An 18,136-nucleotide genomic window follows, 5' to 3' on the forward strand; every position below is an offset into this window, starting at 1 on the left:
TTTCTCCTCTCCTTTTTTCTCTTTTTGAATGGTAGTCGCCTCCTCTCCAAAAATTAGGGTTGTTGTGAATAGTAATCCCTCTTTTATATATGGCCCATCTCTTTCCTCTGCTGTGTTTCCTGCTATGTAGTGGAGGTTTGCTGTGTAGTGGAGAGGTTTGTTTGTACAGAGGATGTCTGGGGAGTTTTGTCCTTATTCCACTTGTGGTCCCTCTTTCTCAATTCTCTTCATTTCCACTTCACTGTTGGTAAGAAACAATTCACCACTGTAACTCACTTAATTAAAAAATTTGTTTTGGAATTACTGATTTTGTGTGTTATGTGTTGCAGCAGTCCTGCTTGGCAATTGAATGATGCTTTGGCATGGTTTTCACATGACTTTGGGTGCGATTCGTTCGGAGGCAAAATGTTGCGGCATTGGCTTTTTACCGTGAATCAAATATTTTTCTCGGTACTCCACATTTCCAGGAATCGAATTATAGAGCTTCCTGTAGATAGTGTCAGACCCAGACGGAAGGTTATGTGCCATAAGGTTCAATCCGTCCATATAGAACGCCCTGGATGGATAATGAAGAATCCGTTTTACTTTATTAAAAAATTTAGCTCCAAATGAAATGGCTCACAAACTGGAAATTCCTTCAGATGATGCTTGGTATCTAAAACGGTAATAAGGGGCAACCGTGATATTGGAGAGATTCTCATTTGACCCTCAATGAAATGATTGTAAAGAAATGCCTTCCTTGCAAATAATCCTCCAATGAGACACTCTGCTCAGTGCTACTGATAGAAACTGCATCATCCTCCAAGTCCAATAAAGCAAGGTTAAGGTGGGACTGAATATGTAATGAATTTCATAGCAAAATAAACAACAAAAATTAGGGTGAGCCGGGGTTCTCTGGTTTATCAGTCTCCATTGGTTCACCACCAGAGGCTGATGGGACTTGATTACCATTATCCTTTGCATTCCCATTAGAATGGACATTAGCATCCTCCTGAGGTTGCTGTTCTGGTTGTTGTTGTTGTTCGTATAAACTAGCAAGAGCTTCGATGGTTCGTTCTAGCACAAGGAAAGGCAAGCGAGGTTTGAATTGTTTGAGTAACGTCTCTTCAACCACCAAAGGATCTGACGGTTTGGTAGATTCGGCCTTGTTATTGTTGAATAAACTTTAAATGTCATAGTTAATGGGCTTTTATTAATAAGTTAATGGAGAGTTTTGGAAGGTCAAAAGACAGTGGCCAAAAATTAATAGTATTTACAATATTTCATGTTTCCTAGAATAGCTAAAGTCTATGAGTCTGTATAAAGACCAAAACGTATTCTAATGAAAATACAGAAGTTACAATAGATTTGTCTCCTTTCTCACAAATTGGCATCAGAGCTAATGGCAAACATGATGAATCAAATGTCGTTGCCACGGCTAACGAAGTTAAATTACGAAAACTGGAGTATCCAAATGAAAGCTCTTCTCGGATCTCTAGACGCGTGGGAGGTGACCAAAGATGGGTTTGAAGAACCAACAGATGTTGAGGGATATACTGCAGCTCAAAACAAGGCGTTGAAAGAGACGTGATCGAAGGATAAAACGGCACTTTACATGCTGTTTAGGGTTGTTGATGAATCAGGCTTCGAAAAGATTGTCGATTCGACTACGTCGAAAGAAGCGTGGGATACGCTAGAGAAAATGTTCAAAGGAGCAGATCGAGTAAAGCAAGTTCGACTCCAAACACTTCGTGGCGAATTGGAGAGGATGCAGATGAAGGAGTCAGAAAATGTATCTGACTACATCACGCGTGTACAAAAGGTGGTGAACCAACTCACCAGAAATGGCGAAACAGTAACTGATGCACGAGTTGTCGAAAAGATTTTGAGATCTTTAACAGATAAGTTTGAGAATATTGTGTGTGCAATAGAAGAGTCGAAGGACCTTTCGACGCTCGCAGTCGAAGAGCTCGTTGGTTCCCTCGAAGCACACGAACAACGTAAGATGAAAAAGAAGGAAGAAGGAGTAGAGGACGCAAATCAAACCAAGGAGCAAATCAAAGACGAAAAGGTACTATTTTCTCAAAACTTTCGAGGAAGAGAATGTGGTCGTGGAGGACGTGATAGTGGTCGAAGTGGTAGAGGCAGCAACTTCGAGAGAGGACAGTCGATCCAGCAAAATTGGCGTGGCAGAGGATGTGGTCAAAGAGGTGGTAGGTCGAACCATTCCAACTTTGAATGCTACAAGTGTGGGAAGTATGGTCATTATGCAAAGGATTGCAACTCATTCAAATGCTATAACTGTGATAAAGTGGGACATCTTGCAAAAGATTGTCGAATCGAAAAGAAGGTAGAAGAAACAACCAATCTAACTCTGGAAGCTGAAGCAAATGAAGGTTTTCTCTTGATGGCTCAAAATGAGATCAACACAAATGACAACGTTTGGTATCTTGACTCAGGAGCAAGTAACCATATGTGTGGTCACAAACACTTGTTCAAAGAAATGAGAAAGATTGAAGATGGCAATGTGTCTTTCGGAGATGCATCGAAAGTGAAGGTCGAAGGCAAAGGAACGATCCGTTACTTGCAGAAGGATGGGTTGATTGGATCAATTCAAGATGTTTATTATGTACCAAATCTTAAGACCAACATCTTGAGTTTGGGACAACTTACAGAAAAAGGTTATTCGATACTTATGAAAGAACGGATACTGTATTTGAAGGACAAGCTGGGACATCTGATTGCTCATGTCGAAATGGAGAGAAATCGAATGTACAAACTGAATCTGATAAACGTTCGAGGAAAATGTTTACAAGTAAATGTCGAAGACAAAGCGTCACTATGGCATCTACGCTTTGGTCATCTACATCATGCTGGTTTAAAAAGGTTGGCGAAAAGGAACATGGTGCATGGACTACCAGATATGGACTATGAAGGAAAGTTCTGTGAAGAATGTGTACTTAGCAAACAAACAAGAACTTCATTTCAAAAGAAGGCAGAATATCAAGCTAAGCATATCCTTGATTTAATTCACACCGACATATGTGGACCAATCACGCCAGAATCTTTCAGTAGCAAAAGATACTTTATTTCCTTCATCGACGATTACTCACGGAAGACATGGGTTTATTTCTTGAAAGAAAAGTCTGAAGCATTCGAGGTGTTCAAAAGGTTCAAAGTAAAGGTGGAGAAGGAAACCGACAGACACATTAAAGCAGTTCGATCTGATAGAGGTGGTGAGTATACTTCGACAGCTTTTATGAAGTATTGTGAAGAGCAGGGTATAAGGAGATTTCTAACTGCAGCATACTCACCTCAACAAAATGGGGTGGCTGAAAGGAAGAATCGAACAGTCTTTGACATGGTTCGTTCAATGCTTAAAAGCAAGAACATGCCAAAGGAATTTTGGGCAGAAGCTGTACAATGTGCCATTTATGTTCAGAATCAATGTCCACATTCGAAGTTAGAAGATCAAACACCACAAGAAGCGTGGAGCGGACAGAAGCCAACAGTCTCTCATCTCAAAGTATTTAGAAGTGTTGCTTATGCACACGTACCAGATCAACGAAGAACGAAACTTGAAGACAAAAGTCAGAAATACATACTCATTGGGTATGATGAGAAAACAAAAGGGTACAAGCTATTTGATCCCATAAGAAAGAAGGTGACAGTGAGTAGAGACGTTCGAATAAACGAAGCAAGTAAGTGGGACTGGAACAGTTCGACAGAAGCTATCGTCGAAGTTGAAGAATCATTTGTCGCTGTACCATCAAACATTTCGACAAAACTTGAAGATTCTGACAATAAAGATGAACCTACACAACCCAGAATGCGAAGTTTGCAAGATATGTATGATTCGACAAGTGAAGTGCGCCTTGTATGTCTCTTGGCAGATGCTGAAAACATCAGTTTTAAAGAAGCAGTACGAGACAAGAAGTGGAAAAGTGCCATGGACGAAGAGATGAGGGCGATTATCCACAACAACACTTGGGAGCTAGTTGAATTGCCAAAAGGTAGTCAACCCATTGGTGTAAAGTGGGTATTCAAGAAAAAGATGAACGCTCAAGGAGAAATAGAACGATACAAAGCGAGACTTATTGCGAAGGGATACAAACAGAAAGCAGGAGTTGATTATGACGAAGTATTTGCACCTGTTGCAAGAATGGAGACAATTCGATTACTCATATCTCAAGCTGCTCAATTCAAATGGCCAATATTTCAAATGGATGTCAAAACAGCTTTTCTGAATGGTGTACTAGAAGAAGAAGTCTATGTTGAACAACCACTCGGGTACATGAAAGCTGGAGAAGAGAAGAAGGTACTGAAATTGAAGAAAGCGCTATATGGGCTGAAGCAAGCACCGCGGGCATGGAACACACGTATCGACACATATTTCAAGGAGAACGGGTTCGAGCAATGTCCGTACGAACATGCCCTCTATGTGAAGAAAAATGAAAAGAATGTATTACTTGTTGCTCTCTATGTTGATGATCTTTTTTTTCTGGGCAGTAATGATCAGATGATAGAAGAATTCAAAAGCACAATGACACGTGAATTCGAGATGACAGACTTAGGCCTGATGAGATTCTTTCTTGGTCTGGAGGTTCGACAAGAAGAAACAGGAATCTTCATTTCACAAGAAAAATATGCAAAAGAAATCTTGAAAAGATATAAGATGGAAAGCTGTAATCCGGCTTCGACGCCAATGGAACCAGGAACAAAACTGTCAAAATTTGATGGAGGAGAACGTGTCGAAGCAGGAAAATATCGAAGTTTGGTAGGAAGTCTTCGCTATCTCACATATACAAGACCAGACATCCCATTAAGTTTAGGTATTGTAAGTCGATTCATGGAGGAGCCAGTTTACACACATTGGAAAGCATTGAAGCGAATTCTGAGGTACATCCAAGTAACAGTGTCACTTGGGATGTTTTACTCGAATTCAGACAAATACAAGTTGGTTGGTTACTCTGACAGTGATTGGTGCGGAGACATAGACGATCGAAAAATCACTTCTGGATATGTGTTCTTCATGGGAAATACTGCATTCACTTGGCTTTCTAAAAAGCAGCCAATAGTAACACTTTCGACATGTGAAGCAGAATATGTAGTAGCATCCTGGTGTGTTTGTCATGCAATATGGCTCAGAAGATTGATGAGTAAAATGGAGCTATAACAGAAAGGTGCAACAATAATACAAGTTGACAACAGGTCAGCAATTGAGTTAGCAAAGAATCCAGTAAACCATGAAAGGAGCAAACACATTGACGTTCGCTTCCACTTCATTCGAGAACACGTGAAGGAAGGAAATGTCGAATTGAAGCATGTAGCAAGTAAGGACCAAGCAGCAGATATTTTCACAAAACCATTATCAAAGGAAATCTTCGACAGAGGCAAGAAGTTGATAGGCATGATGAATAGAAGAAACATTTAAGTTTACAGAGGAGTTTTATTGAATAAACTTTAAATGTCATAGTTAATGGGCTTTTATTAATAAGTTAATGGAGAGTTTTGGAAGGTCAAAAGACAGTGGCCAAAAATTAATAGTATTTACAATATTTCATGTTTCCTAGAATAGCTAAAGTCTATGAGTCTGTATAAAGACCAAAACGTATTCTAATGAAAATACAGAAGTTACAATAGATTTGCCTCCTTTCTCACAGTTATCATATATCATAAGAGCTTATGCTATAGCTCCTAAAGTGTCGGCAATTTGTGTAGGAGAAGAGCATGACTCGAGGCTAGATATGACATAAGGCAAACCACCGGAGATATTTGCTAAAGCGCACATAGCATTCTCTTGTAATGCTTGAGCACACTCCCCTTGCATGAATTCTTTTGAAGGAGCTATGGTAGCATTGATCAGAGCAGGAATGCCATAAAGCATTTCACTAACAAAGCTCCAGTTAGGACCATACTCATGAACAACTGCACATAATATTGCATCCTCCTCCGTATCAAAGTCTTCATGGATCCGTCATGCGTTGGTTGGAAATTGAAGCATTGAAAAACAGTTGGTGCCGAATGTTGCTTCATCCATGAAAGCTTAGGGTTGCATCTAGTTATATCCCACAGATGTACTGTCCCATCATCACCAGCTGCCACAAGAAGGCGACAACTAACCCAAGAATAATCAATAACTCTCAACATCTGTTGATTGGGATCCTTTGAGTTCAACTGTCCTGCTGCCAATACTCTACTGTTCTGTCAAAATCAACTGGGCTCACCGTTTCTGCCAAACCAACAAACTGTCCACTAGTATTGACCGAAAATAGCAAAAATATGGGGCAGTCACCAGGCTTCTCCTTGGCTTCCTGATATGTTGCATCTAGCTTCTCATTAGAGTAGAGATCGACTTTCAATGTCTCCCAAACTTTCTTCTTTGGGTTTAAGAGTTCATCGGGACTGCCTTCGTGCCCTGGGAATGTAATTCGTTCTCCAACAGAAGCAGAACTGGGCGGTTCAACCAACTCAACCTTGGTGTGATCATCATTGGAAGCAGCAAGAACCATTGCTTGGGATTTAATGCCCCTCATGCTTGTTGGTTTTAAGTTGCAAAGAAACACAGACTTTTCGGTTCTGCATTTCATCAAGTGGTATATACTTGACAAGTCCACTGACAACAGTTCTTGTCTGTTCTTCCCCAACATCAATCTCTTCAACGTATAGTGAATCTGCATCAGGATGCTTTTCAGCCTTTTCAGCCTTGTGATGGAAATATCTGGTTCAGCAGCAGCCCTGTTTTTGGCTTCATTTGATGATTTTGCTCCTGATTTTTTTCTTCCCGGTGCCATCTGAAACTTTTGTTTTTTTCAACTGTGCGGCAACATTTTCAGCAGCTTTGGCCTCTGCACGTAAAACCCTATCTGCTTGACTTCCTTCATATTTCTTCCTGTAGAACTCCACTTCTTCGTCTTTCAGTTCCCTGAACAATGGCTTTGGTGTTCCAATTTTATGACCGACACTCAGGAGATCCCAGGGTTTTCTTAATCTATCAACATCTCCTTTATCAACAGAAAGTGAAAGATGTATCTCCGTAGACAAATTTAGTTGCTTGAATACCTCGAGACTGAAGGATGGCATAAAAGGTTCCAATAAACAAGCAAGAAGATATACAACCCCAACAGCCGTTTTCATAACAAGGGAGCAGAGAGATTGGTTTTGCTTGTAAAGACGCCAAAACTCTGTTTCCTGCAAATATGCATTCCCTTCACCGGAGATCCGTTTTCATAACAAGGGAGTAGAGAGATTGATATGCAATTTTGTCCTTTAAAGCATGTGCCTCATCCATCAGTACACAACTCCACTTCCAGCGCTTCAAAATTTTACCTCATCCTTCTACTGTGGGTTGTGCCGTTCGAAAAGTGAATAACACACAAGAAGAACGTTAAATGGGGGAGGTAATCCTGCCTTGGATAAGGAGTTTAACTCCTTGTAGTATGCTGTGCGTGCAGGCTCTCTTGTGCTTTTGTGCTGCAACCGGCCGACGGTTAATGTCAATGAGGCGGCGCCTGATAATGATGAGGATGAACACACAACATATAATGTTGTGGATACATCATCATCTACTGCTGCATCATAGCCATAGTGTAACACCCTTCTAAAATACCCCAATAATTAATTAATTCAACAAAATATAAATCAGAGTAGATATGCAATTTAAGGGTGTCACACTTGACACTTCACACCATTCACCATAATAACTTGTCATGCTCATTTATTAATCAAAAATAAAACATTGCACAATTCGCAGCGGATAGAGATCTAATCAATCATGCAAACCATGTAATCACATTACATGTAAAACTGTTCAACAACCAAAATGAAAACAAAGTAAAACATCCCGTCCCGATGTTACATCTACCAGAGCATGACCCACTAAGGAACTACACTAGACTCCAAGCACTAGCTTCTACTCAATCACTGCTCGTTACCTGAAACATAGTTGTAAGGGTGAGTTCCTCAATCGATATAATAAGCATTATAAAATATCATGTAATGCTAAGTAATTTAACACATTTCATCACCCAAATCAGATCACACATTCAGCAACGACAACAACAACTCAAAATCATAATCATAATCAACCCAACACAAAACACACGTATAATATTGGAATACATCCATTCATATTATACGCCATACATACATTATGCAATGAGACTCCATGCATGCGGTACCGACTATTCGTGAACACATAGTTCAACCTCACCGATCAAACCCAGATACGGCTACCAAGCTCACTAGTCCCACTCATTTGAGACCTAGTGACTCACTCACTAATTCCTCACCATGGGAATTAGCTACCACCCCAAGGACTATGCTATGCACGCTAAATCACCTAGCATGCAACCATCAACAACAATCCACAATAACTCACTCACTAATTCCTCACCATGGGAATTAGCTACCACCATAAAGGCCATACTATGCACGCTAAATCACCTAGCATGCAACCATCAACAACAATCCACAATAACTCACTCACTAATTCCTCACCATGGGAATTAGCTACCACTATAAAGGCCATACTATGCACGCTAAATCACCTAGCATGCAACCATCAACAACAATCCACAATGGACATATGCTCACACTCTAAGCCATAAACAGTCCATTCACAATTGCATACATAACAGATACATTCACAGTATTATGCATACCATCATACATCATCAGCATATTTATCACAGAATCATATTCATATCATGCCAAATAATAAATCACAGTATTAGCACACTCTACTAATACCTATACTGCTCAAAACAACGGGAAATGATCCCTACTATATCACACATCAGTATATCATTCACCCATATAGGCCAATCATCAAATGTGTACACACAATTCCATTCCAGAACGTACACACTATTTAAATATCAATTTTTTTCACTTTTCAAACAGTGTTAACCGGTTAACGCCCTGGGTTAACCGGTTAACGCAACACAGAACACGCTTCCTGGCACATTTTAACAGTGTTAACCGGTTAACACCCTGGGTTAACCGGTTAACGCACGACAGACGGCAATTTCTCATAATTCATAACAGTGTTAACCGGTTAACACCCTGGGTTAACCGGTTAACGCAGAATAGAAATAAATTCTTTTAATTATCATAACAGTGTTAACCGGTTAACACCCTGGGTTAACCGGTTAACGCAAGACAGAAAGTTGTTCCTGCGCTAACACGAACAGAATGCAGAATCCCCCGCATTTTTCGCCGTCGGAGGACTTCCGGACCTCCGATTTCAATTCCGTAAAAAGCTACACGTCCAGAAATTTACGATTCACCCACATATAGATTCAATTACAGTTTTAACATAACTTATTCATCACCATTTACATCATTCCTCATCCTAATTAGGGTCAATTCAATGGCTTATTACTACCCATTACATGTTAACCCATAATACCCATTAAACGACGATAAACCCCCCTTACCTGAGTTAATCCGGCAAATCCTTTAGCTTCAAGCTTTTTCCTTCTTCAACCCTTGTTCTCTTGCTCTTCCTCTTTACCCTTTTCTCACTTTCTGTCGCTTCTCTGGTTTTCACGTGAAAAACCCTTTTTACCAAATGGAACTCTTTATATATATATTCCAACTTTATTATTCCAATAATAATAATCCAATAATATTCCAATTATTTAACTAAATTAATAAATATTCTATTAACTTAAATTAAATAATTATCATATTTTATCGGGGTGTTACAACTCTCCCCCACTAAAAGAGTTTTCGTCCTCGAAAACATACCTCAAGCGAATAACTCTAGATAAGACTCCTTCATCTGACTCTCAAGTTCCCAAGTCACATTGCCACCTGCTGGTCCTCCCCAAGCTACCTTTACCAAAGCAATCTCTTTACCCCGCAACTGCTTCAACTCTCGATCCTCGATCCTCATAGGTGATGTTTCAACAGTCAGGTTATCTCTCACCTGTACATCATCTACTTGGACCACATGCGACGGATCAGGAATGTACCTCCTCAACTGAGACACATGAAAAACCTCATGCAAATTCGCAAGTGACGGCGGTAAAGCGATACGATAGGCTACCTCCCCTATCCTCTCCAAAATTTGATAAGGACCAATAAATCAAGGTGTCAACTTCTTCGACTTCAAAGCTCGACCAACCCCCGTTATCGGAGTAACACGAAGAAACACATTATCTCCCTCTTGGAACTCAAGTGACTTCCTCCTCTTGTCGTGATAACTCTTCTGACGACTCTGAGCAATCCTCATCTTCTCCCGAATCATCTTAATCTTTTCCGTAGTTTGTTGAACAATCTCCGGTCCAACCACAACACTCTCACCGGACTCATACCAACATAAAGGTGTCCGACATCTCCTACCATACAAAGCTTCAAACGGTGCCATACCAATGCTCGAATGAAAACTATTGTTGTAGGTAAACTCAATCAAAGGTAAATAACAATCCCAAGCACCTCCCTTTTCCAAAACACAAGCCCTCAAAAGATCCTCCAGTGACTGAATCGTCCTCTCAGTCTGACCATCAGTCTGTGGATGATATGCAGAACTCAATCGCAGCTTAGTTCCCAAAGCCCTCTGCAAACCTTCCCAGAACTTCGATGTAAATCTAGGATCTCTGTCCGAAACAATACTCGACGGAATACCATGCAAACTTACAATTTTCTCAATATACAACTCAGTTAATCTCTCTAACGGATAATCCATTCTGATCGGAATGAAATGAGCCGATTTTGTCAATCTGTCAACAATCACCCAAATAGCTTCAAAATTCTTAATTGTCCTCGGTAAACTAGAAACAAAATCCATACTGATACTATCCCACTTCCACTCTGGAATAGCCAACGGTTGCATTAGCCCAGACGGCTTCTGATGCTCAATCTTTGACTTCTGACAAGTCAAACGAGAATAAACAAAACTCGCAATTTCCCTTTTTCATTCTCGGCCACCAAAATAACTTTTTCAAATCATGATACATCTTCGTAGCCCCAGGATGAATACTCAGGCCACTACGATGTCCTTCCTCAAGAATACTCTTCTTAAGTTCGGTAACATCCGGAATACACACCCGATTACCAAATTTCAAAACACCATTCTCATCAACTCTGAATTCACCACCTTGTCCTTGATTCACTAGAGTCAACTTATCAACCAAAAGCACATCGGATTTCTGACCCTCTCTAATCTCATCCAGAATACCACTCGTTAACTTCAACATTCCCAATTTAACACTATTGTGAGTACACTCACACACCAAACTCAAGTCTCTAAACTGCTCAATTAAATCCAATTCCTTAACCATTAACATAGACATATGCAATGATTTCCGACTCAATGCATCAGCCACTACGTTTGCTTTACCCGGATGGTAATTCAAACCAAAGTCATAATCCTTCAGAAACTTAACCATCTCCTCTGTCTCATATTCAGCTCTTTCTGATCAAACAAATACTTTAAACTTTTATGGTCACTGAAAACCTCAAATCTTGACCCGTACAAGTAATGCCTCCATAACTTCAGAACAAATACCACAGCTGCCAACTCTAAATCGTGTGTCGGATAGTTCCTCTCATGAACCTTGAGTTGTCTCGAAGCATAAGCTACAACCTGCTTATTCTGCATCAAAACACCACCCAAACCCAACAATGAAGCATCACAGTAAACCTCAAATGGTTCCGATGGACTTGGTAATATCAGAATAGGAGCAGTAGTTAACCTTCTCTTTAACTCTTGGAAACCTTCTTCACATTTTGAGTCCCAAACAAACGCTTGCCCCTTTCTAGTCAACATCGTCAACGGTAACTCCAACTTAGAAAATCCCTCAATGAATTTCCTATAATAACCTGCAAGTCCAAGAAAACTCCTTATCTCAGAAACTGACTTCGGAGCTTCCCACTTAGATACCGCTTCTATCTTAAAAGGATCAACAGCAACACCACCTCTTGAAATCACATGACCAAGAAAACTAACCTCTTCTAACCAAAATTCACACTTGGACAGTTTAGCAAAAAACTTCTTTTCTCGTAGAACTCCTAAAACCACTCTCAAATGTTCAGCATGCTCTTCTTCATATTTCGAATACACCAAAATATCGTCAATAAACACCACAACAAACTTGTCTAGGTACGGATGGAAAATCCTATTCATATACTCCATAAATACCCCAGGCGCATTAGTCACACCAAAAGGCATTACAGAATACTCATAATGTCCATACCTTGTTCTGAAAGCAGTCTTCTGAATATCCTCAATTTTCACACGTATCTGATGATACCCCGATCTCAAATCTATTTTGCTGAACACACTCGCACCAACCAACTGATCCATCAAATCATCAATCCTCGGCAAAGGATACCGATTCTTGATCGTCACTTTATTCAGTTGCCTATAGTCCAAACACAACCTCATAGTACCTTCTTTCTTCTTAACCAATAACACTGGTGCGCCCCACGGTGACACACTCGGACGAATAAATTTCTTATCCAACAGATCTTCCAACTGACTCTTCAATTCAGTTAACTCAACAGCAGACATACGGTACGGAGCCATCGATATCGGCCTAGTACCAGGTACCAAATCAATCGAGAACTCAACTTCACGCTCTGGCGGTAATTCATTCACTTCTTCTGGAAACACATCAGGAAAATCACACACCACGGCTAGATCGCAAATCACCAGTTTATCTTTAGCCTCCAAAGTCGCTAACAGCATAAACAACTCTGCCCCATCTGCTACTGCCTCATTCACCTGCCTTGCTGATAGAAACAAACTCTTTCCTTCCTCAATCTCAGGAAAGATCACAGTCTTATCAAAACAGTTGATATAAACTCGGTTAAACACCAACCAGTTCATACCCAGGATAACATCAATCTGCACTAGTGGGAGACACACGAGGTCCATCCCAAAGTCTCTACCAAAAATACTCAAAGGGCAATTTAAACAAACTGAAGTAGTAGTCACTGAACCCTTCGCAGGAGTATCAATCACCATACTCCCATGCATCTCAGATATCTCTAATTTAAGTTTCACCGCACAATCCAAAGATATAAAGGAATGAGTCGCACCTGTGTCAATAATAGCCACAAGAGGAAAGCCATTAATATAACACGTACCTCGGATCAAACGATCATCTACAGAAGTCTTAGAACCCGATAAAGCAAAGACCTTGCCTCCCGACTGGTTCTCTTTCTTCAGCTTAGGACATTGTGGACTGATATGACCCACCTCTCCACAGTTGAAACAAGTCATAGTCTTCAACCGGCACTCTGCAGCCAAGTGACCACCTTTGCCACACTTGAAACACTTCTTCTCAGCACTGGTACACTCATGGATACGATGTCCAGCCTGACCACATCTGTAACACTTAGCAGGGGCACTGGAGTCTCCCCCACTAGGTCTCTTCATCCCACTCTGTCTCTGGAAACCTTTGCCAGTTGCATACGGTTTCCCACGATCATTCTGATTCTTGCCTTTCCTATCAACCCTCTACTGATAGCTCTCCGCTCTGGCCTTGGTATCCTGTTCAAAAATCCTGCAACAGTCAACCAAGTCAGAAAACACTCTAATCCGCTGATACCCAATAACCTGCTTGATCTCGGGACGTGACCCGTTCTCAAACTTCACACATTTTGAAAATTCCCCAGTAGCCTCATCATAGGGAGTGTAATACTTCGACAGCTCTGTGAACTTAGCAGCATACTCAGTAACAGACCGGTTGCCCTGCTTCAATTCTAAGAACTCTATCTCCTTCTTTCCTCTGACATCCTCTGGAAAGTACTTCCTCAGGAATCTCTCTCTGAACACCGCCCAAGTGATCTCAGCACTCCCAGCAGCTTCCAACTCAGTGCGGGCAGCAACCCACTAATCATCTGCTTCCTCTGACAGCATATGCGTACCGAACCTGGCCTTCTGGTTATCGGCACACTCAGTCACTCGGAAGATCCTCTCGATCTCCTTCAACCACTTCTGAGCACCATCTGGATCGTATGCTCCCTTGAACATTGGAGGATTGTTCTTCTGGAACTCACTCAGTTGACGAGCAGCTCCCAATCCCACAACATTCGGATTTCCTCCAAGTACTCCAGCTAGCATACCCAGAGCCTCAGCAATCGCAGCATCATCTCTACCTCTTCCAGCCATCTCTATTCTGAAAACCCAACAAGCTAAAACAATAAGTACTGATAGGGTTACACAACACCTATCACGTACAGGGAAACAGAATAATTACGACTCGACTCGACCGACTATGCTCTGATACCACTAATGTAACACCCTTCTAAAATACCCCAATAATTAATTAATTCAACAAAATATAAATCAGAGTAGATATGCAATTTAAGGGTGTCACACTTGACACTTCACACCATTCACCATAATAACTTGTCATGCTCATTTATTAATCAAAAATAAAACATTGCACAATTCGCAGCGGATAGAGATCTAATCAATCATGCAAACCATGTAATCACATTACATGTAAAACTGTTCAACAACCAAAATGAAAACAAAGTAAAACATCCCGTCCCGATGTTACATCTACCAGAGCATGACCCACTAAGGAACTACACTAGACTCCAAGCACTAGCTTCTACTCAATCATTGCTCGTTACCTGAAACATAGTTGTAAGGGTGAGTTCCTCAATCGATATAATAAGCATTATAAAATATCATGTAATGCTAAGTAATTTAACACATTTCATCACCCAAATCAGATCACACATTCAGCAACGACAACAACAACTCAAAATCATAATCATAATCAACCCAACACAAAACACACGTATAATATTGGAATACATCCATTCATATTATACGCCATACATACATTATGCAATGAGACTCCATGCATGCGGTACCGACTATTCGTGAACACATAGTTCAACCTCACCGATCAAACCCAGATACGGCTACCAAGCTCACTAGTCCCACTCATTTGAGACCTAGTGACTCACTCACTAATTCCTCACCATGGGAATTAGCTACCACCCCAAGGGCTATGCTATGCACGCTAAATCACCTAGCATGCAAACATCAACAACAATCCACAATAACTCACTCACTAATTCCTCACCATGGGAATTAGCTACCACCATAAAGGCCATACTATGCACGCTAAATCACCTAGCATGCAACCATCAACAACAATCCACAATAACTCACTCACTAATTCCTCACCATGGGAATTAGCTACCACCATAAAGGCCATACTATGCACGCTAAATCACCTAGCATGCAACCATCAACAACAATCCACAATGGACATATGCTCACACTCTAAGCCATAAACAGTCCATTCACAATTGCATACATAACAGATACATTCACAGTATTATGCATACCATCATACATCATCAGCATATTTATCACAAAATCATATTCATATCATGCCAAATAATAAATCACAGTATTAGCACACTCTACTAATACCTATATTGCTCAAAACAACGGGAAATGATCCCTACTATATCACACATCAGTATATCATTCACCCATATAGGCCAATCATCAAATGTGTACACACAATTCCATTCCAGAACGTACACACTATTTAAATATTAATTTTTTTCACTTTTCAAACAGTGTTAACCGGTTAACGCCCTGGGTTAACCGGTTAACGCAACACAGAACACGCTTCCTGGCACATTTTAACAGTGTTAACCGGTTAACACCCTGGGTTAACCGGTTAACGCACGACAGACAACAATTTCTCATAATTCATAACAGTGTTAACCGGTTAACCGGTTAACGCAGAACAGAAATAAATTCTTTTAATTATCATAACAGTGTTAACCGGTTAACACCCTGGGTTAACCGGTTAACGCAAGACAGAAAGTTGTTCCTGCGCTAACACGAACAGAATGCAGAATCCCCCGCATTTTTCGCCGTCGGAGGACTTCCGGACCTCCGATTTCAATTCCGTAAAAAGCTACACGTCCAGAAATTTACGATTCACCCACATATAGATTCAATTACAGTTTTAACATAACTTATTCATCACCATTTACAGCATTCCTCATCCTAATTAGGGTCAATTCAATGGCTTATTACTACCCATTACATGTTAACCCATAATACCCATTAAACGACGGATAAACCCCCTTACCTGAGTTAATCCGGCAAATCCTTTAGCTTCAAGCTTTTCCCTTCTTCAACCCTTGTTCTCTTGCTCTTCCTCTTTACCCTTTTCTCACTTTCTGTCGCTTCTCTGGTTTTCACGTGAAAAACCCTTTTTACCAAATGGAACTCTTTATATATATATTCCAACTTTATTATTCCAATAATAATAATCCAATAATATTCCAATTATTTAACTAAATTAATAAATATTCTATTAACTTAAATTAAATAATTATCATATTTTATCGGGGTGTTACACATAGCAGTAGTAGGATACTACATGGACATCCACTGCTGCTGATACTGATGCGGCTGCAAACTATTACCGGTAATTTTAAGATCATCAATCTCCACAGAAGAAGATTGTCTTGGAGGTCCCATATCTTTAATGAATTATCAATAGAGGCAGAAACAAGTGTTTCAGAGTCTAAGAATTTGACATAGCTTACATCTTTACGGTGGCCTACCAGTACACACTAGGGACTTCTAAGATTGCGAAGATCGTAACAGTAAGTTGAATAATTTGCAGATCCAAAAGCTAGCAAATGAGAGGAATGAGTAGAAAATTGAACACAACATACATTAGCAATATTCCAGATTGTGCCTAGACAGTGCAATCATCACCTCCACTGGCAAATTTTGTAGGACATACTGGAGAACAATCAACAGACCAAGCCCTCTTTTCATGTTCACTGTACTGAGAAAATTCTTGACCTGTACTAGCATCCCATAACTTCACTACACCGTCGTAGTCTATAGAGGCAAGATAATTCTTAATATAGTTATTCCAGCAAACACAGCTGAGCTTTGATATGTTTGACATCTCAACTGTAGGATAATGGATATCGACAGAATCATTGCAAAGTGTATTGAAGTCAAAGATTTTTATTTTCTTAGATATCCCAGCAGAAGCAAAGTAATCTTCATCCTGATCAAAGATCAGAGAGCATATCTCATTTGCAGGATTGTTAAAATCTGCATTTCTTAGTATACCCCGCACTTCAAGCCTGTTGTAACGTGCATATTTGCTCAAACCATCAAAGAAGGTTCCTAAGGCATCTTTACTTTTATGTTTTTCTTCGCCTTTTTGTGTCCCACACCAGTTCTCGCGAGTTCTTAGTATATCTTTCTCTGGGTGATCTGTGGCACCTATTTCAGAGAGTTGAACCTTAGATCTCATGGAAAAGTAAGCACTTTCAAGATGGCGTATGCTTCTCATTAATCTCATTCCAGTTGTATTAGAGATTGGGGATACTGTGGGCAGCATTTCTACACTCAAAAGTTCCTTTCTAAGAGGCATAATCTCTTTCTGACAAGAGTAATTGTTCTGCAGGCCAGAGGAAACAAAGGATTTTCTTGAGCTATGCCTCCTCTCTGCCTCTTCTATATCTGATTCCAAGCACTTTAATTGTTCAAACAATTTGGAGGCATCGCTCTGCTTCTGCTCTTTCGATGAGATGAGGAAATGCAATAATAATTCTGACTCAGCATCTTCTTTGTCTATACATGATGACAATTCCTCACTACATAGCTTTTGTAATTCATTAATCACTTAGGATTGTAGGATTTCCCCTTTATGCGTCACATGTTGATCCATCCAGCAAACTACGATGTCACGTAGAGGCTTGGACTTTCAAATGCAACTGAGCAGATACTCTAATTCATACTTTTTTAGCTGGATTTTGTTTTGGATCCATTATTACAATTATTTTGCTGACTAGAGTATTTTGCTAAATAAATGACTCCATTATTAGTGACTCCATTCTTTTGTCTTGTTAAAGTATGCGTATTCGTCAGCTTCTTCTTTGAAAGCCTAACTGTTATATGCACTTGGGAAATATTTTTAAAAATTTGTTCAACACTTTTTACTCTTCCACATTTTGCATACATGGCAATCCGAGCATTGCTAACAAACCAATCGTTTATATAGCCACTTTCCAGGATGAATTCATGGAGTCGCTTGCCTACTTGCAAAGCAGCAAGATTAACACATGCACTGTAGTAAGAGAATTCCAGGAAACAACATTCCTCTCGAAAAAACCGCATTGCCAAACT

At 40.2% G+C, this 18,136-nt stretch overlaps 1 protein-coding gene and 1 pseudogene across 1 annotated transcript; one reads left to right on the plus strand and one right to left on the minus strand.

Moving 5' to 3' along the window:
* The first annotated feature begins 4,654 nt into the window (after positions 1 to 4,654).
* Positions 4,655 to 5,413, plus strand: LOC127129587 (secreted RxLR effector protein 161-like). The gene is made up of 2 exons (XM_051058740.1): positions 4,655 to 5,100; positions 5,191 to 5,413. The coding sequence occupies exons 1-2, from the start codon at positions 4,655 to 4,657 to the stop codon at positions 5,411 to 5,413; spliced, it is 669 nt and encodes a 222-aa protein (XP_050914697.1).
* A 1,316-nt stretch (positions 5,414 to 6,729) lies between these two features.
* On the minus strand, positions 6,730 to 17,678 carry LOC127129588 (protein SPA1-RELATED 2-like; annotated as a pseudogene).
* Between the last annotated feature and the right edge of the window lie 458 nt (positions 17,679 to 18,136).

Source organism: Lathyrus oleraceus, chromosome 3 (genome assembly GCF_024323335.1).
Source record: "Lathyrus oleraceus cultivar Zhongwan6 chromosome 3, CAAS_Psat_ZW6_1.0, whole genome shotgun sequence".
NCBI lineage: Eukaryota > Viridiplantae > Streptophyta > Magnoliopsida > Fabales > Fabaceae > Lathyrus > Lathyrus oleraceus.

What these genes read in the sequence shown, in the direction of transcription:
- LOC127129587 (XM_051058740.1), top strand. Translation starts at nt 4,655, where the DNA reads ATGGAAAGCTGTAATCCGGCTTCGACGCCAATGGAACCAGGAACAAAA. An exon ending in GAATATGTAGTAGCATCCTG is followed by an intron (nt 5,101 to 5,190) that starts GTGTGTTTGTCA and finishes AGTTGACAACAG; the next exon opens with GTCAGCAATTGAGTTAGCAA.